The sequence below is a fragment of the Echinops telfairi genome, unplaced genomic scaffold (genome assembly GCF_000313985.2).
Source record: "Echinops telfairi isolate 266 unplaced genomic scaffold, ASM31398v2 ScPeMD7_4;HRSCAF=17, whole genome shotgun sequence".
Taxonomy (NCBI): domain Eukaryota; kingdom Metazoa; phylum Chordata; class Mammalia; order Afrosoricida; family Tenrecidae; genus Echinops; species Echinops telfairi.
The window spans coordinates 16,125,574-16,146,702 of record NW_022103900.1 but is presented as its reverse complement, the minus strand read 5'-3'; the positions used below and the strand labels follow the sequence as shown (position 1 = coordinate 16,146,702).

The 21,129-nt window shown below is 38.6% G+C and overlaps 1 protein-coding gene across 11 annotated transcripts in view; it reads right to left on the bottom strand.

Moving 5' to 3' along the window:
• BAZ2B (bromodomain adjacent to zinc finger domain 2B) overlaps positions 1–21,129 on the bottom strand; it is a 225,671-nt gene that overhangs the window by 64,548 nt on the left and 139,994 nt on the right. For all 11 annotated transcript variants that reach the window (XM_045299362.1, XM_045299358.1, XM_045299383.1 and 8 more), the window contains 5 exons: positions 17,244–17,835; positions 14,675–14,971; positions 13,604–13,664; positions 12,537–12,645; positions 240–450 (listed from right to left, as the gene is read on the bottom strand). In XM_045299362.1, coding sequence (XP_045155297.1) covers positions 240–450; positions 12,537–12,645; positions 13,604–13,664; positions 14,675–14,971; positions 17,244–17,835 — 1,270 coding nt within the window. The remainder of the gene's footprint in view (positions 1–239; positions 451–12,536; positions 12,646–13,603; positions 13,665–14,674; positions 14,972–17,243; positions 17,836–21,129) is intronic.

The window sequence follows — 21,129 nt, the reverse complement described above, 5'->3', positions numbered from 1 at the left end:
AATAATAATTTATGAATTATGAGGGGTTCATGAGGGAGGCAAATGTTTTGAGAATGATGAGGGCAACAAATGTCCATATGTGCTTTCACCATGGATGGATGGATGGATGGATTGTGATAAGAACTGTACAAGCCCCCAATAAAATGATTTTTTAAAAACGTGCTGAAAAACCCGCTTATAGATGAGTATATACGGTAATACTTTTTTCTAAAAGCAATGACTATTATACATGTTCTTACCTTGAGCTTGCAGTTTTCTAAGCAGTTTGGCATCTGTGTTATCTAGGAATTCGGCATTTCCAACATTAGGAGGTCGACCCTTCCGACGACGCATTCTTGCCTCCTCTCTTGCGTGCTGCCTGTCTGGATTTGGTGGTCTTCCTCTACGGCCGTCCATGGTCCTGACGCGAGGAATGACATCCTCTTCTTTCAAAAGACACCACTGCATTCCCTTGAATTAACATTTGATAAAAATATATCACAAACAAAATAAACATGAGAGCATGCAAAAAAAACCCACCCATTTACAGATACTTAAAATTTTAAAGAATGGCATAAATCTTAGGGATTTTATTAAATATTGATCTATAATTGTTCATAGTCTTGCTGTGAACACCTACATGTATAGGACAGATTCAAAACCTTCGTGACAAAATGGAATTTTTCCACAAAATTTCTGAAGCCCCCTCATATAACCCAATCACCATCTCTAAATTATAAAGGCTGGAAAGTTGGGGATATTTGAAAATATTGTTTGTATCACACCTGTATCGACTATTCTTGTGATCAACTGCAATAGTAGGCTATCCAAATTACAGATGAGCGTAAGTTTCTCTTTATATATGTACCACTACTAACAAATGAAAGGGAAAAAAAGACTATCTGAATTTTGCAATACTCAATGAATTAATGGATTGAAGCACCAAGTTTGAATGACTGACTACATCAAACGAAAGAAATTGGACAGCTTCCTTTAGGCTCACCGCATCTATAAAGCAGTGTTGCTTCCCACTTCTGAAGGCAATATTTACATTTCTCCAACCTAGGAGAATTCTACACTCTTTGGATTTACACATCAAAGTGGCACTTTTGGCATCCTCTAGGGACTCCAGTTGGGTTCCTTCTCAACTGTTCTTTGAATTTGGGGGTGGGGGGAGTCTGAAAGGGCAAGATTCGCTGTAGGGTGAACAGGGTAAGATTTCACAAGGAAATTCTCCCGAGACAGATGACTTTCAGAATGAATATGCTGATTGTTCAGATCGAGGGGGGGGAAATTCCTTGGTACAACTATTCTGACCTTTTTCTTTTTTCTCACCAATTTTCCTAAAATCTCTTCCTATCAAGATTCTGCGAGAGTGATCATTCTGCGAGAGTGATCACATAATAGGCTTTTGAGAAATCACAGGAACTGCCCACAAGAGTCACCATCACCTTCATAACCTTCTGATGGCGTTGTCTTTGTTGTGTGCTGTTCTTGTTAAACTGGCGTCGAGTTACGCCTCAACTCATGCTGATTCCCTACACGACAAGATGGGAAGACCTCTGCAGCCCGTAAAGTTTATATTAGCTGATTTTCTGTCCATCTTAATAATTACAACAAAAACTACGCTGAAATCTGTGTAGCATCACATCAACACAGGCCTCCATTGATGGATGAGTGGTCACTTCATGTGGGCTGGCTGGGAATCAAACCCGGTCTCCTTCGTGGTAGGTAAGAATTCTACCACAGCAGCACCACCAGGTGCATATTATCCTGTCTACTTGCATATACATATTTAAGATTTCCACTTGTCTCCTGAATGAGGCAGACACAAAGTTATACTCAATTAATATGGTCCCTAGAACCATAATCCCTTATGTGATATAATTCTGGATTCCAAATGCCTGTCCCATTTTGTAGGGCATTATCTAAGGAACAATGAGAGAATGGGATTAAAACCTGAGTTTAGTAGAGGGTGTGAATGGTACCACTCTTTAACGGTGACCTTGGTTACTGTTACTCGTAGTGGATGCAAGGAATGATGTGCTACAGCTGAGAGGGCAGTGGCCTGGAAAAACGGCTGGTTGATTAAGATTTAGGAGGAGGACAATGCCGACTGGAGACCTCCTCCTAGAGCCTCCAAGTCATATGTGCATAAATAAGATACAGTCCAGGGGTGGAAAAGATTACTATAGTTGGGTGAAGGGTTGTATGTTAATTTGATTGCAGCACGTAATTCTAACCCAAGGACCTTTCCTTGCATGGGTCTGCTAAGAAGGTGGGGGAAGAGACTGACAGGATTCACCTGTGAGTGATTGTGAACAGGCTTCCTTGCAATGTCACTTTGCTGCGTATAAAATGAACCCGCCGAGAAGCAGGGGGTGTAATCTCATCAGTAGTAAGAGCCGGGAGTGAAGCTGGTCTACTGGACCCACCATCTAGCTTACTCCTGCCTGGCCTTTGGAATTTGGACTGAGCATCATCCACCAGCACCTGAGATGTTTCCTCAAACCTCCCGGAATTTCCGTGGGATACTGTAGTGATTTCACAGAAACCAGAAATGTGAGGGAATGTACTCCAGGGAGGTGGGGAATAAAACAGACATAACATGTGGGAAGAGCTGGACTTTGGGGATTTCTTCAATCTTGAACTCCTTGGAACTAGTTTGGTATTAATGCTTACCAAAAAAATTATTACCATACCCACAAACATAATACTCATGTTTTATACAGTAAATTAACTCTGTTATGTATGCAGATACCATCTAATTGTCATCTATTGCATATATATCAATCAATATAAATACATGTCATATTCCACGATTTACCATCCAAAGTAATAAGTTCACATATAGTAGAGGTGTTCCTTTAAAATAATGTTTAATTATAGTAATATGTACATATTTATACAGTTGAGTCCTTTGATGGAAAGGGTAGGTAAGAAAATCTGTTAAATAAGCTCTTCTCTAGAAAGAGCGTTGAGCTACAAATTTCATTTGGACCAACAGAGACACTAAAGCAATACAGATTTCCTGAGTCACATTTCATGCTGTCGTTTCTAATCACTATGAGTCTGACTATTTCCACGAAACGGGTACGAAAAATACAAATACTATTCCATGCTACTGAAATGGATAATGGTAATCTCACTATGTTTCAGGCACTTTGAATAAATGATATACCTTAATCCTGACAAGCGCTCCCCTTCATCAGGTAGGTTTTATTGTCCCTACATTATAGAGGAAATGCACACACAGTGAAGTTAAGTGACTTGCCTCAGGTACAGCACTAGCATGGACTAGAGCTGTCATTCAGACTCAGGACTGTCTCATCTTAAAACCGATGCTTCAACAACTATGTATACCTAATTGGTGTTAGAAAGTTGTTCTTATACTTGAAAAGTGACTCGTCAAAATATTCAGTCATAAAAGCACAGCCAAGGTTATGACAAGGAAGAATGCTCAGTAAAAATAAATGAAAAACGAGTACACACAGTTACATTTCTATATGTTAAAAATACTTTATCAAGCCCTTTCAGTAATTCTCAAACTAAAATAATTTTAAAATGCTGAGAAAACTGAGAATTTTGAAATGAGGTTTCAAAATTATGTCAAGAGGAGCAATAGTTGTATCACCTGCATGTTCAGGCTATAAACCACTCAGAAGGAAGCCATCAATACGTTTTCATGTTCACCAGCACGGGAGGCTTTTGACTAGTTTCGGTTTTCAGTTTTCTGTTCTACTCACAGGCAATAGGGCAGCATGCACCACATAAGTTGGAAAATAAAAAAGTGGCATTTGTGACACTGGGAGCAGGAGAGAGAGAGACTAATAAAAGAGTCTGTAACTGAATCTGCATTCGGTTTTCAAAGTATCTTATTAATATAAAAATCAATTTTTGGAAAAGATTTAAGGGGCTCCATCAACTTCTTTTACCCAGATCTAACTTTATGTAGTTGTGTTTTATTATGCTAGGGAAACATACCTGTGTCAGAAAGGGAATGGAAGAACACATCCGTGCCCCTAAACGTACCAGACAAATAGTATGACACTATCATTTACAATTTTCTGCCCTGGGCATTTGGAAAATGCTATCAAAGGGAACTGCATGATTGAGTCGGATGCAATGCTTTCTGAGTCGTAGGCTACTGAACATGAGAAAAGGGTGGCCGGGGAAGCGGAAGCTTTCATTCCAGCTTCAAGTCACTGAACGGCCCAAAGAATTGTGGCTTTAAAAGGACTATGGAAAATAAAGTCGTGACTTTTTAATAAACTCTTCATCAAGAAAAAAACTACAATTTATATAACCGATTCACACAATATGTGCTGTTATCGATAAAATCAGTATCAGAGTTAATTTATTAATTTTCCCTTCAGTTTTTACTAACAAAAACCCTCGCTGCCATCAAGTCAAGTCTAACAAATAGCGACCCTAGTTTTAAGACATAGTAAATATGTCTTTAAAAATAATCTCTTGACTAAGAAAAATTTTAAATATGGATAAAAATATAATAGATGATCTCTATTAAGTGTGTTATCCCTATATAGTTTCTGCTTCTAACAGTCACTAATTTATTACTTGGCCAACAATATATTCACTTGTAAAAATGCTGTAGGAGAGAATAACAGAATTCATGTTTTATTTCAGAAGACTGAACCAAATAAGGTAAATAAGTGACGTAATTGAAAGTATACTGAAAGGCCGTGTGCCTTATGAACACGAGTTTCTATTACAGAAACATTGGTTGTGACACTTAGCGTAACATTATCTACAGGTGAGCGACAGAGGCCTTAAGGAAAGAACCAACAGTTTTCACAAAAACTTGCAGTCAAACTGTCCTAACTGAGGTGATCAGTGACCCTACCGAGAGCACCGACGGACGTGGAGAGGCAACGAGAGCGAATAGGACATACTCGGTTCTCCACATGAGACGGAGCGTCTGATGCAAACCAGGGAGGGGCGCAGGGCAGGGAAGGGATTTCTAACACCAAGGGACTGGGATTGAAGACGGTCTGGCGGGAGGGGCGGAGACCTCAGTGAAAACAGAAAGGTGGAGGAATAGCTTATAAACTAGTGCCTGTCTTCACCTTGCAGACGCTGAATTGTCTAAGTAACTGGGTTTCCCAAATGTCACTGAAATCTAGAGTCTATTTGTGGTTTACTTGGTCACATGGTTTGGTCTTAATGTATATGCTGTCAAGTCTCAGTCCTGCCTCACTCTTGTCTTGGATGGTTTTTGTTTTTAATTTGTAAATGGATTTTTTTTATCAAAGGTAAAGCCGTACATAAGTAAATGAAGTCAACGGCTACCAGTCCACCAACCGCCAAGTCACTAAATGATGCACTTGCCAAGTTACGGAGGATATATTTAAGTTTAAGCTTTAGGATCTCCACGGCTTACTGCGACAGTTTTTACTATGGATTTGCTGCCACATGCATTAAATGCAGGCGCCCCAGGGGTGGCTACCAACAGAAAGGTGGGTGGTTTGACCCACCAGCCATTCTACCGGAGAGGTGGCAGCCTGCTTCTGTCGAGGTTACAGCCTTGGAAAGCCCACGGTCCGGTTTTACTCTGTCCTATAAAGTCCCTATGAGTCAAAGTTGACTAGTTAGCAATGGATTTTTTGACGATGGCCTTTAAATGTCATTTCCCATGTTATTATTTGAGATGCCAGTAGTCAATGTTAAATCTGCGAATGAATGAATGAACTTTCTTACTCATATTTTTTCTGGGTTACGATTTTATCTACCCCAGTCCTTACCTTTGGAAATAGCTGCAGTGAGTGTTTTCAAACTGGATTAAGATATTCTGTCTGACAATTTTAGGCCTGTTAGTCAGTCATTCAATAAATTGATCATTTGCAAAGTTGGTTAAACGATTTTCAGTAAATTTTAACTGTAGCTTAACTTTGGAAATAAAGTTGATGTTTTACAATCTTTCCCCTTGAAATGGTGCTTTCACACTCCTTCATTAATGTTAAAACTTTAATATGTTATAAAAGGAAGATAATCATAAAGACCTCCAAATGTACCTAGTTCATAGTGCAGATGAGGGAATTAATGCCTAGATAAGTAGACCTCAGGTTTTCAAAATAATATACTTAAGGCATCAAATATTTTAAATGGAATTTGCTATTTCATATATTAGGGAAAATATTAAAGTCAATATTAAGAAAAAAATCAGAATTTTGTTGAACTTTCTTATACCTATTTTACAGTTTCGTATTAAGTCTATTTTAATTGACTTGGTGCCAGAAGTAGGTCATGAAAGATACACATTTTTGAGCATTAGGGATTCTTAAACTACTCTAGTCATTTAAGTTTTTGCTACCATATTAGCATTTTAAAAATAAGAAAGAGGAAGAAGGGTTATCCTGGGGGTTAGGTAGGTGTAGGGATAGGCATCTATTAGAGGCAGTTGAGAAAATTAGGTATGGTACATACTGACTTTGTAGCTAACCACATTAGGCTACCCTCTAAGAATGACAGTTTTTGATACCTCCTGAGGACTACGCTTTAATTCATAGAGTTGACCTCTTAGTATAGGCCTTGCCTAGCCATCAAAAGTCCTACCTGGTACATGAGTGACATAAATGTCCAGATTTAGCCGTTTCTGGTACTGGTCGTTCCTGTTCTCTGTGTCCACATGTGTGGACAGCTACTTTGCATTAGGTGTGGCAGTTAACAGCAGAGCTGACTTAGAACTTCGGTTGCTGACTCTCAATCTTTTGTTCTTCACATATTTGAAATAATTACCGGCATTGCAATTGTGCCAGACACTGCTGATTGTCTGCCTATCATCAAATACGCACACCCCCCCGCCACATTATGCTTCATTAACAAACCCTGGTTTTAGTGGGGTAGCATTGTGCCTTGTGTCCAGAAAGTACGTTTTTTTCTAAGCCAGTGGTGGTTTCTGTTCTCCTGGACTCTCCAGTTTCCCTAGGAAGAGGAGGCTTCGCTCAGAGTCAGGCTTTCGTTTTCACTTCCTTAGTGAAACGTTCTCACATTTTTCTGTATAGAAAATGCTTTTACAGAAAATTTATTTGGAAAAAAAATGCCTGGCATATTAAATATTTGTCACAAACATTTACTAAAAAGGGCTTCTTGATAACAATGGTAAATATTTTACTTTTCTCATGACTTTGTGCCATTAAAAGTAGAAATATCTTTTTTAAAAACGATGAGTAGAAATCTCAGAGAAAAGCTGTATTTTCAGAATCACTTTTAACCTTTCCCAAGCCTTCTCCACACCCCCACCAAGTATAGTAGACATGAAATACTCTCAAGGCAGGCTTGGGGCTTCCTGGGGAAAAACAAAACAAAACAACATCCAAATAACCGAAAAACTTTATTGTAATATTACTGTTTAAATGTCTTGTTTCTACAGCTCACATAAAACAAAATGAAACAAAAAAATCATTTTCAAAGTAGATCATATATGTGATCTCTTTTTTAAAAAGAGAAATGTGAATTCTTTTGATCTAAATATCACATTTGAGTCAATAAAGTGAACTCTATTTAATATTTATCAAGGGTGGTGCAAAGGTTAAGCATTTGGCTGCTATCTGAAAGGCTGATCCCCTCTGGAGCTCTGGGGAAGAAAGACCCGGTGGTGGGCTTCCAAGAAGATCGTGCCCAAGAAAACCCGATGGGGCAATCAGCCCTACTCTGTTGCACGGCGTTGTTAGGAGCTGGCAATCAGTAGCACTTAGCAACAACATGTGCAAAATGCTTCCAGTCCAGCATTAATTTCTACTCTTCTGGCAAACAAAAACAAAATAACGTGAAAATAGTGACAGACAGTAAGCTCAACAGTTCTTTATAACACGAGGTAGCAGAATTTATAAGAAATCTCTTTATACCCTCTTCAAAAAAGTTTAGCCGGTTAATCAAAAGTAGCCAGTCAGCGCCTATAAAGAGTATTACGGACTGTTTCATTCTACACCGTTTAGCACTTCTAAAATCCTGGATCTCATAGAAGCAAGTGGGAAGTGCTAGATATTTAACAACTGATAGAGGCTGACAGGTAGCTAATGCTACAAACGATCTTTTACCACTTGTAGACCGAAGTAAAAAGATAACTATATTGGTTTTTCCCCATTTTTTTGTCAATTACGGTTTTTCGTTATTTCTTGTTTTACAGATAATTAGGTTATTGTCTTTCTTTCCATTAATAATCAGCTACTTAAGTTTCAATAAATGTGAACCTTCATACCTACCATGTGATTGTGTTATACAAATTTATTCAATGTTTTCAACAAGGATTTGTTATGAATAAATCCATGTGTGATCACCATCTCAAGGCCAGAAATACCGAGTCAAAAACATTAACCTGTTCAACATAATAACTGTTGCACTCCACTGCCTGTGTCTATGACAAAACAAAACTATCTCCTAAGCTTCATGTTTAAAATGTACAGCCTTTAAATCTCCCTGTTGTAATTTTAAAATCACAGAACCAAACTGGGCACATCTTTGGTCAGCTTTAAGAAAAAACAGAAAATATATTTTCCAAGCTGAATGCTTTATTAGGGGGGTAATTTTGAATACTAATAAGCTGCATTTGCTCTCAGTCACCAAAAGCAAATATATGTAGCATGGGAAACAGTAGCAGTAAGTGGAAGTTCTTTATTTTTAAAATAGAGGAGGTTGTTTCTACAGTAGTATAGCAAACAAATTTCAGAAAATGTGGACAGAGCAAGAGAGTAGAAAGGAAACCACCTTTGTACCCAAACCATTACATGCATCATTAAACTTCCACACAGTTTCTCCAGCCTTTTAATGTGCAAGCTTAAATGGTTTTATTTACTTACAAATTAGCCATCATGCCATTTATAGAACTTGTACAGAGGCAGGCATACTGCACACACATAAGAATCACCATTCACGGTAATGTTTTCTTTGTTCCAAACCCAATTTTGCCGGGCCTCAAAATGTGAGCCAATCAAAAAATTATATATCACTGTTAACAAACAAAACTACACCACCTTTACGTCCATTTTCCTAGAAATGAAATTACTGAGCAACTACATACATTTTTAATCATTATTACATTACTCATAGAGGATATAAATGGCTTTACAAATATGGTTATACAATAATATGCATTTCTAATGGACTAAAACACTTTCTTAGATTACTTGCCTTTTACCTGTCATCCCCTAAGAGTTATCCTGCAATGAACCCCACAGACTAATATTTTCAATGAGAATAGTGCTCTCAAAACTGCTAATATTTTCCCCAGTAAGCTCTATGTTGGGAGCTTAAGTAGTCTAGATTTAGTATTTTATCATATTTTCCTTGATTGGTTTTGATCTCCCAACAAGATAATATGCATTTTTAAAACCCTGATTATGTTTAATAGAAAGTGAATGGATGTCAAAGAACATTTTGCTTTGCTTAATGAGACTTTATAGATTAAGTCTAATTATCACTGATAAAAGCTAAAATTCCTTTATGTATTGAACAGTAATTAGCTTTCCTTTCAGAACAAGTTTATTAATCTTACAAAAATAATGGTATCTTTGGCATATTTAAGTAAGGGTTTAATAATACAACTCCCAAATTAAAAACCGAGAAGAATTTTTATAGGATATATTATCTTTTAATTATTATGTTTTGAACTAGAGTTAATGTAGAATATGTAGGAAGTATAGTTTCTCATTAAAATTCTGAGAACCTATTTAATAACGGCTTTATTTTGAGTCCAAAAATTTTGTTTTTAATGTATAAAAGAAAAATCCTAGACTATATTTCTGTAAAAAAGCTAAACCTCAGATAAATAAATTTTTGCATTTTAGAACTACTAGTGAAAACACAGGTGGATCTGGACACAACTTGCTTCTTACAAACATTAACAATAGCAAAAAAGTGTGTGTGTGTGTGTGTGTGTGTGTGTGATCTATGCAAAAACAAACAAACCAAACTTTCTTTCTTACCCAGAAACCTCTCAGGTTCCAGTTATGCTTCTGCCTTATTGGTACTGAGTGACCTCGGGAAATTCCCTTAATTTCTGAGTTCCCAGAACAAAATCACCTACAGACTGTGGATGGCCTTTTCCATAGGATGGGAAAGCCTGACTATTCACAGTAGAAAATATCAAATGCCAGGAAAATGTCTTTTTGAGCAGTAAAATGGATGAAAGAAGTGGAAAGAGGTGGCTCAAGCCAAAAAAATAAAAAATCAACTTGACACGGTTGAGCATATTAGCTGTTTTGAAACATTTACCGTGTTTTCCCGAAAGTGAGATATTCCCCGAAAATAAGACCTACTTAGTTTTGCTTCTCGCTGAAATATAAGGCATCCCCCGAAAATAAGACCTCCCCAAACATAAGGCCTCCCCATAATAAGGCCCCCCGAAGCTACCTAACTCTGGACTGTAGCGGTAGGTGCTGCCGCGCAGCTCACCGTTGGCCGCAGCGCAGCCGGAGCAGACAGGAAGTGCGAGTAAATGCACCATAGATTGTGAGTAAATGTACCATAGATTGTGAGTAAATGCACCATAGATTGTGAGTAAATGCACCATAGATTGTGAGTAAATGCACCATAGATTGTGAGTAAATGCACCATAGATTGCTGTACATGGAAATAATGGCAGTAACAAGAAATTCTTGATACTGTAGGATTCACAGTTTGTCTGGTTATACTGGTTTGTGATGACAACTACTACCGTACCGTATACAGGTAATAAATTTCCTTTTTTGGTTGTTCAACAATAAATGTGTACCGTCTTCTTCTTCATGGAAAAACAAGATGTCCCCTGAAAATAAGACCCAGCACATCTATGGGAGCAAAAATTAACATAAGACACTGTCTTATTTTCGGGGAAACAGGGTATGCACATAATCAATCTCATTTCAACTATAATAGAAGGGGCACTGGTGGTGTAATGCATTAAGCAATGGACTGCTAACCTTAAGCTCGGTGACTCAGGGCCTCCAACTGGCAGGAGAGTGATAAGACTGCCTGCTTCTGTGAAGATTTGCAGCCTCGGAAGCCCGGCTAATCCATCCACCGGGGCTGCGCGAGTCAGAAATGGCTCGATGGCAGTGGGGCTTTCACCAGCCTATGAGACTGGAAGCGTATATTGTGTCTATGTGGTCGATAAAGGAATTGAGGGATAGGGAGTCTGACTGTATTCTAACTCAAATAACGAGCATGCAATACAGCTTTGCCAGCTGCATCCTTTCCCCAGGTATTTTCATAAGGGCAAGACATTTAATTTTTGGTTGGCAAAAACTGTACGTAGCACGTGAGTGATTTGTGTGAAAATAAATCTTTATGTCAGAACTAGATCTGGGTCTTCTGGTTACTCGGCTAGAACTTCTTTTAGTCGAGCCAAATGAAACTAGAGGAAATAGGAGTATGGATCAGGAAGAACCCTGATGGCAGGGACGAAAGCTCTTGACTACTGACTTACAGGTGGGCGGTTAGAACCCTCCAGCGTTACCGGAGGAAAGCTGCAGTGATGTGTTTCTATGAAGACAGGCGCCTGGGAACTTTGTGGGACCGCTCTGCCCTGCCTTACAGGTTTGGTAGTAGGCAGTGGAGTCAACCTGATGGCACACAATGACAAGCTGAACACGAATCAGGGAAAACAGCAAAGGAAACGTACATGAGTCCTCTGTGGTAGGTTCTTTGCTCTGATTGGTGAAGTTGTGTCCTTAACCTACCACGTCCACCTCAAAGGGGACAATAAGTTCAAAATTTTAAAAATCATATTTAAAAGTCAATTTCTGCCCATGGCAGAAATTTCATCTTTCTAATTTTAAGGAAGAAGAAGAACAAAACCACCAAACTTGTGAATAACCATATGGCCTGGCATAATCAAATGGACAAAATCCTTCCCCCCTAAATGACTGCATGTTTTTGATCTTTTGAACTGATTTATAATAATAAGATCACCCTATTGTAACTTTCCTATATATGTCATGACCATTCAGATAGTTCTGTACCTGCATAAATTACAAAATTACTAATAGACTTAATTAGAAGAAAAAAAAGATTTGCTTTAAAAATGCATTTATTATGTGAAAGTTCCTTGCTCTGGAAACAGAGGAAATTGAAGGCTTAGTGAGTGTTTACCATAAATTTATATGTATAGCTTTATAAATAACAAAAGGCAATACTTCAGAGTGTACTGAAATTTATTTCAATGAAGTACTACTTTTTGGTTTAAAGACTACTTTTTAAAAAAGTGGATACCTGTGGTCTATCTCTGGCTTCATAGAAGTCACCCACTCTTATTTTTGCACTGAAGCTGAAATTGTCCCTTGAGATATCCATTATTCTATTTCTGCTGAGATACTGAAAAAAATCACATATTTTTCCACTTCAGGTTTTAATAATTACAACCCAGCTTTGATGAATAGCTATCCTCAGGAGACTAATGTTGTGCAAATTCCATCAAAGGGCTAAAGATTTATAGGAGATCAATTTAGGGTAAGTACATTAGTCCCATACAAGACTTTATCTGAGGAAAGAATGGCCATGTTTCTCTCCATCAGCATCCTGGATGGGCACCAAATGCACATTACTTGGTATAAAGTATGTACCTTTATTACTTCAGGGTACTGTCTAAGTTTCTTGCCACATGGAGTATAATATGCTGCTTCTCCTTGAATGCGCCCTCCAACGTTTCTTATTCTTGTCTCCCTTTGCCAGCTACACACAGTAGAAATGAGGGTTAGGACATATGTACTTAACCTGCAACGAAGCGTTTACAAACTAGAAAAACAACAATTAAAGTGTACACATGCTCCCTAGAAAACCAGACTGACACACAGAAAATAAAAACAATCCCTTAACTGTACAATCCACAAACATGCACTACTAAAATTATTTTTACTTTTAGTTAAGTAAAGCAATTCTAAAAAGTTGTAACGGATATTACTTGAGGCATACAGCAATATCCAGAACCATGAGTCGATATATAGCACAGTATAGTATAGTTTATATACTATAGTTTATAGACTGTATATATTGTTATATACAATATATAGAACAGCACAGTTTATACACTACAGTTTATATACTCTATATAGTTATATATGATATATAGCACAGTACAATATAGTTTATACACTATAGTTTATATACTGTATATATAGTTATATACGATATATAGCACAGTGTAGCATAGTTTACATATAATAATTTTTTGTATCTGAAAAGTTCTCAGTGAGAAGAGTGACTCACTGTTCCTTGACACTCATGCACCTCTCCTCCTAAACCTGTCAGTTCCATTAAACCATTTTAACTGAACTCGGTTGGAATTCTTCATTTTGTCCACAGTTTTCAATGTCCTTTCATTCTACCTTCACAAAAATCCATTAGCATTCTTAACTGCATTCCTGACCTTTGCCAAAGGACTTGCTTTGGGTTCTCTTTCAGCCAAATGGCAGAGAACGCCATTTAGCTGGCTGCATGATCCCATCCCAGTGCCACCATAGCAGGTAGCTTTAATGTCACCTGCTCTATCCACCAGTGAGAATGCTAATTCTCACACAGGCCATTCACTTCTTGTATTTGCAGTTGAGAAGAAGACATCAGCAGCCCGCCCCGCTCCCACCACAAGTGTCCACACCCCTCTGGGGAAAGCAAAGAGAGACTCAGGTCGTACCCATATTCCAAAGGGACACGCAGCTCCCGCTCCTCCGCGACTCGTCTTCGTTTGGATGTGCCTTCGAGAAAATTCAGCCCGTCAATACAGATGACCGCCTTTTGACTTTCTATAGCACGTGCTCTTTAAGAGTAATACTTTAGTGACGTGGATGATCCAGCATCCTTCTAAATCCCGTACACCATTTAGAGATGTTTCCAACAGAACATGTATAAAGCAGAGGTGTTTTCTTTTTTCACTATGCCTGAACGGCAGAATAACTAGCCTTTCTCGCTAAAGAAAAACAATCCGAAGTAAAACCATCTATTTTTCTCCTCTTTAATATAGTTATGAAAGAAATGACGAGAAAAGTAGGAGGACAAATAGATAATGGTTTGGTATGTCTGCTTATAGTTGTTTCTTTGAAAATGTGAGGCTTCTCCTTCTTGCTAAACGTCCAGATATATCGACAGTCAATAACAATAGAAGGTGTTTGACTTAATCGAGAGTACAAATAGTAGTATGATGGTGATATTATTGATTCCTCCCAGACAAGTTTCAGAGATACGAATATGTGTATCTGACATTAGTAAGACATACTAGCTTATGGCAAATGAAAGCACAATTAGAAGTTGCCAAGAAGAGTGTGAAATGCAAGAACTGGTTAACACAGTATTTCACTACATACAACTTTCCCTTCACTCTTGGATGAGAACAGAGTAGCTTTGGAATATTAAATGTACAAACTTTTACTGAAGCTTATACAACTCTTGAAGTTTATAAAAAGCCAAATAGGAAAAAAATACGGCATGTTTTATCTGAAAGTCAAAATATTAATAAAATTCTCTATTTTTTTAAGCACAAACTGAAAGCAAAATCAGAGAAGTACACCAAATTAAGAGCTGGCATCAATCAGATTCTTAATTTGGGAGTGCAGAGAGAATAAAAGTAAATGCTGGCTTTTCTTAGCCAGCTTAGAATCTACCTGTAACACTTGATTCCAATGAGCTCGTCTCCAGAACACTGTATAAATGAAAATTCTTGCTATAATTTGAATATTACTTTACAATAATAAAAATAAAGGGTAGGTACCAGAGTGCGGGCTTGAAGTAAGTGTGGAAGAAGGTGTGCCAAGAAAAGCAGGTGACTGGGATTCAGAACATAAGGCAGCAGGAGCAGAGCCTGGGGCTTTTGCTATGTGGAGGTTACGAGGTGTTGAGTGGGCTGAGAGACTGATGGAAGGGCTTTTGACAGAGGAAGCGGTTTTATTCAGTTTCATGGAAGTTTTCTCTCCTTCAGTATCACTATCTGATTCATCTTGGTCTTTATCATCATCATCATCTTCTTCTTCTGATCCTTCTGTATCTGATTCTGAATTACTATCTGATTCTGGGAAGTAAAAGAAGTATTGTATATTATAACTAGATAATCACCAAGGGTTTGTAGTTTGTAACTAAATGGGATTGTTCAGGCACTAGCATTTATAATTGAGAACTCAAATGAGCAACTTCCCCCAAGAATAAGTGCAACAACTGTTAAGTATAAGCTAGTGGAGCATACCTAAACTATACATTCTCAAAATTCCTCATTTAAAGTAGCAATTTTACTCAAAACTTTAATCATGTAACAGTTCTCACTATTCATATGGTGAGTTCTGCTTATTGGTTTCAGAATCACTTTTAACTTAATGCAGAAACTAAGGTACAGTGAGAATGGAACTGATTTCTCAGTGACACTGGTGAAGTATATGAAGGCCAGGAGGAGGACAAGAAGCCTCCTGTTACCATTATCCTTTCTTCTGAGCAAACAATTTTCTGGGGGGCGGGGGGAATCATAGCTTTAAACATTTGGGGGTGGGGGTATTTTTTAATTTAGGTGCAAGACTTTATCAGTTTCCCAGACTTCCCAAAAGACGAAGCTTATAGAAACGGTCATGACAGGATAATGTAGTGATTTACCAGTCTAAGCTTGTTCTGTCTATGAGATAGCCCTCCCCAGTTTCAAGCCAAGCTTTAGCGTTTTCTGGGACAAAGAGCAAGGGGTGGGTCAGGGTCAGTGGGCAGGCAGTTTACTGAAGTTTGCCTTCTGTGCAGACGGACACTGAAGAAGTGTCCGTACGTGGATTCCACAGGGGAGAGTGTGCCTTGCCCTGACAGAACAGGAATGCTACCCAACTTGCAAAGGCTGGTTCAGAACAGTATTGGCCAAAGAGGATGCTGGATACTCTTGTGACAGACTTGACACAGCAGGCCTCTTCTCCTCTCTTCCTGGCACCATAAGTGTCCCAGACTTCAGTGGGACCCAGGGAGGGAAGGCCCAAGACAAAATATTCTGACATCAGGGTGGGATGCAGATATTAAGATGACAATGAATTGAACAGAAATAAAAATTTTCTTGTACAATGGAATTTCTGGGTTAAGATTCATACCACTATCCAAAATTTCAAGAAGGTTAACTAAAGAATGTACAATCTCCTCACGCCTCCAGATAGGAGGGGGCCTTTAAAAAATTCGTGGCAAGTTTCCATTCTCGTAATCCCACTTTTCTGAGAACTTTTTGAAGGCCTCCCTCTTCTCCCCACCCCCCTCACGTAAAATCTAATCTTGGGCTAAGCGTGGTAAGCACAGGGTTGGTACTTGGACTCCTTTCCTAATGGTTCCCGGAGGAACACCATTTGTGGGATGACAGATGTGTGATGCTTGATGCTATCTGCTTATCACGGGATTCATAACTAAAGTTTAGGAACATTATGAATATTAATACTCATTATGTTTCACGAAAAGTTTTATTTATGGGAACCCAAGGGAAAAAAGTCTTCTCTGGGGAAGATGTTCTCACCTTAAACAAGTATTTTGTGTTTGCCTTAGAGACACTTTGGATTGCATAACTGACTAGTTCTATTGGCTGCTAGAAATTGCATAGTGTGGTTTATGGTTGGTCAGTAACAAATTCAAAAACTTTAAAACTTTTCTGTGGGGCAAGAAAGAGAGGGAAAGGAAAAGAGAACAGAAATAAGAAAGTGGGGGTGGCTGGGTAGCCTAGACAATGAATCCAAATAAAATGGAGGAGCACCAGCTAATTCTCTGGATGTGGACATCCATAAGCATACAGGAATGTGGGCAGGTACTTTCGAATAACTGTGATTACACATTTGACCTTTGTTCAAAAATGTTAACACTAGCCTCTTAACAATTTAGCATAAGAGATTACTGTATATACTCAAGTATAAGCCAACTGAATATTAGCCAAAGCACATAATTTTACCACAAAAAACTGCATTAAAAATGTGCTGGAAAACTCGGCTTATACACAAGTATATATGACAAACACACACACACTCACTCACTCACACAAATGAGGTGTCCTGAAGGAAATAAAAATGAACTAAGCTGATGAAATCATGTCATGCATGTAATATTTGTATTCACTTTAAAGCACATTGCTCACTTAATGTCATATGAATGGGCGAGTTGGGTAACTTGTCTTTCCAATTCAATTACCCCCGCACTCCACCAAAGGAAGGAACCAGGGCACAACAGCTGTGCGCAACAAGGTGAATGGCCAGGACCCTGCGTCTGTGCGTAAAGACGCTCCTTAAACTGCTTTACTTCACAGAGAACGTAAAGAAAAAATTTGTTTAACTTTAAAAATAGGAAATAACCTGATTGGCTGTCGTCAGATTCATCATCTTCGTCATCCTCCTCATCTTCCTCCTCGTCTTCCTCCTCTTCATCCTCGTTTGAATCTTCTGAATCTTTGCTACTAGGAATGTCTGAGTCCGTGCCTCGAAAGTGTTCCACGAGGGTTTTCGCAGGGTGCGGGTGATGCTGCGTGGGGACTGCGGTTGCAGTGCTGCCCGCTGCGTTGTCCCTCCCGTGACTATGCAGGAGGGGAGAGGGCGAGGGCATGCCAGGGGTTCTTCTCCCACTTGTACTCAAGTTGACGGGGGAGGGAAAAGGGCTGTTACTCGCAGCAGCAATGGTTTCATTAATCCTACTCTGTGTTTTCGTTTTGGTCGTCAGTGCGAGAGGGGCTTCCTGAATGACACTCGGAATCACTCCGTTCGGTTGAGGAGGCCCTAAAAGTGCGCTTGTCAGAAACGGATGAGGGTGGTTATTGTCTAGGGTTTGTTTGGGATGTGCTGGTGAACACGAGGCTGCTTTGGGACTGGACAGAGCTGCAATGACCTTCTTCAGGCTCTTGGATGACTCCTGTTTCTTTAACTGTGCTGGGAATGTCTGTTTGTATTGTTCCTGTTAAAACAGAAATTGAAAGGGGGGAAAAAGTACAATAACAACCAGGATTATGTGTCTTTCAGTGTCTGAGAATAGCTCCTTATATACAAATTTAAATCACAAGATACAAGTGCAATAAAAGGAAGGGGCAGCTCTACCTTAGATATTCAAAATTCAATTTAGCAAAGTCAGCAGTTTAACCCTACCAGGCCCTCCTTGGGAGAAAGAGGAGGCTATCTGTGTCATCGAGATTTACAGCTTCAGAAAACCAGAACTCCTGCTTGTGTCGCTGTGAGTTCAAACCAACTCAGTAGCAGTGGATCTGGTCTTGACTGTTGCCTTCATTCCGCCACTCACCTACACGTGCACCCTAACACACGTCCCTTTCCACCTTCAATCAGCTATGCACTGCCATGCTTTTGAAGTGTTTATGTATTGCTCATATTAAAGCCTTATCATCTTTCCTTCCCGTCCAACTCCTAATCCACACCATAAAACAAAGCTAGTTTACCTGAATTTATTATATTAGCTCCTTGGTCAAAAGCTTTTAGTGCCTTCCCCACTTGGTAAGTCTAAATACTTTATTGAGGTTATTAAATTACTTTACATTTTAGCAGTAACATATCTTCCCAACCAAACTAGACAATTGGCCAGGCCTTACGCGTGTCATGAAAGGAGCCCTGGTGGCATATGGTTACACATTCAGCTATGAATCACAAGGTCAGCAGTTCGAAACCACCAGCCACTCCTCGGGAGAAAGATGGGGCTTTCCACTCCTGAAGACAGTTACAGTCTTGGCAACTCACAGGGGCAGTTCTGTCCTACCTTGTCCTATAAGGGTTGCTGGGAGTCAGCACTGACTTGGTGGAAGTGAGTTGGGTTTTTTTAGTTTGTATGCATGCCATACTTTTCACTATCGCTATATTTTGCTACGATCACTTTCTTTGAATGAAATGTTTTCATCTTTCCATTTTAAGATGAAAACATATTGTGCAAAGAAGGTTTTTATACTTTAGTTTATTACACTGTTTTAAATGTTAATATGTTGACATTGAATATAATAAAATAAACCAAATTTCTTGGGGGAAAATTATCTGCAAGCACCATTAAGCCATAAAATTTACAGCTGTATATAAGAAAAAAATGACAAGAATCCCCTTGAAAATAATAAAGGTATATACATTTCATTAATTAGGTGTAACTAAAATAAAAAATAAAGTAAAATGAAATTATTAAAGTCTTTTATGCTAATAGAGGAAGAGTTGAATTTCCTGAGCTGAAACTGTGCACTGAGAATGACTAGCTCCAAATGAGCATCAATTGGCTGCCAGTATCAGACTCAGCCTTCTAACATGCAAGCTGGTGAAACCTGCGATGGGCATTTCACAAAGATAAATGAAGGTGTAAAGGCATACAAGATTACTTAGCAACAGATAGTAAACAAAGGCAATATATAAATTCCATTGACACGTAACATCTTTTCTATCATAGTTTAGAAAATGAAGTTATTTAGATAATTCTTTGTAAACAATTACAGGAATATAATATTTGTACTTAAGGCAATGTCTCACAAAGAGTAAGTGCCTAATTAGAGTTTGTTCAGTGAATAAACTATGGAAATTACATTATTTATCTACCTTTTACAATAAGAAACCTTAGCATTTATTTTATAAAATAGTATTTCTAATATGAGTATTTCTTAAGTAAAACATCTTCACATAAAACTTAAAATACTTAGCAGAGAAATCAGTATATTTTGATTTCTTGGAAAATAATGTCACAAAACAATTTTCTCTCTTTCTTTATAGGTAGTAAGATTTTCTTCTACTCACAGGACCAAAGGAGACATGAAAATCAACGCCTTCCCTTTAGTTGTACATTCTAATTTTTTGTAAGTGTTCCTTAAAATTCAATACTTAATAATCTCCTTCCATATACTGAAACCTAGAGGTTTTCAAGAACCAATGATTCTTCCATTGTACGCTATAGCTAGTATCCATTACTACTTTATACCACACACAGTTCTCCTTTTTGACATGAAGGGTAGGATGTAAAAGAACAGTGGCATTGGTGGGTCAGTGGTCCAAGTCTTGCCTTCCATGTGGGGCAACCATGAATTCAAATTCATGAGTTCAATTTCCAGTCAGTGCACTTTGTTTGCAGCTCCGGCCCCTCTATCAGCTGAGGTTTGCAGTTGCAAGGCTGCTGAACAGGTTTCAGAAATGCTTTCAAGTTAAGACAGACTAAAAAGAGAGCCCTAGAGATCTGCTTCCAAAAATCACCAACAACAATCCCAACAGTCTCATCTATAACTAATCATAGAAATGGTGCAGTGCTTCGTCCCATTGTGCCTTGGGTCACTGTGAGTTGGGGCTGGGGGCTATGACTCACTGGTAAGGAACAATAACAACATATAAGAAGAGGGACGAGGGGAAAACTGAGACATGGATTATTTGGTGGAGCTACTGGGTAATGGTTAACCTCAAAGTTGGTGGTTCAAACCCATCAGCTGCCCCACAGGAGGAAAGATGGGGCTGTTTGCTCCTGCAAAGATTTATAGTCTTGGGAACACTATATAGGATCGCTGTGAGTTGGAATTGACAATTTGGAAGCGGGTTTTGGTTTGGATTTATAGTAGCAAAATTTCTTGATGCACTAAGATATCTGTGTGAAGGACAAGCGCATGGAAAATCCAGAGCTCGAAACACTGTCCTAATTCCATGTTCTCCGCCCTCAGCTCCCACATGAGTTGCTATGGCGGACTAAACCAAACCCTGCACCTTCTTCTTGCACCGCTGGATGGGTTCCAACTGTCCATGGTTTGGTTCTTACCAAGCATTCCACTGTTTGCAGCAACCAGGGATGATCCAATTTAATACTTGTCAGGACTGAATTGAATGTCTACGTTAAATGTCTAAACAGACATTTAGAGTTGAGTATAATGAGAATGTCCATGCATATAACGTATTTCCTTTAACTAATTTTTTAAAAATTAGTTTTTTCCCCCAGATAATTCGTATTACAATTTCTGAATGATCTCGTTTGTAGAAACAAGATCTCTCCCCCCACCCACCCCCATCTTAATCCTGGGCATGGAATGACTTTGTTTTGTTTTTTTTCTGGTTCAATGAACTTCTTTTATTTTATTTTTTCTGCCGGTGACTTTTGAATTTTATTTTATTTTATTTTTTTAATCATTTTATTAGGGGCTTATACAACTCTTATCACAATCCATACACACATCAATTGTGTAAAGCGCATTTGTACATTCATTGCCCTCATCATTCTCAAAACATTTCCTCTCCACTTAAA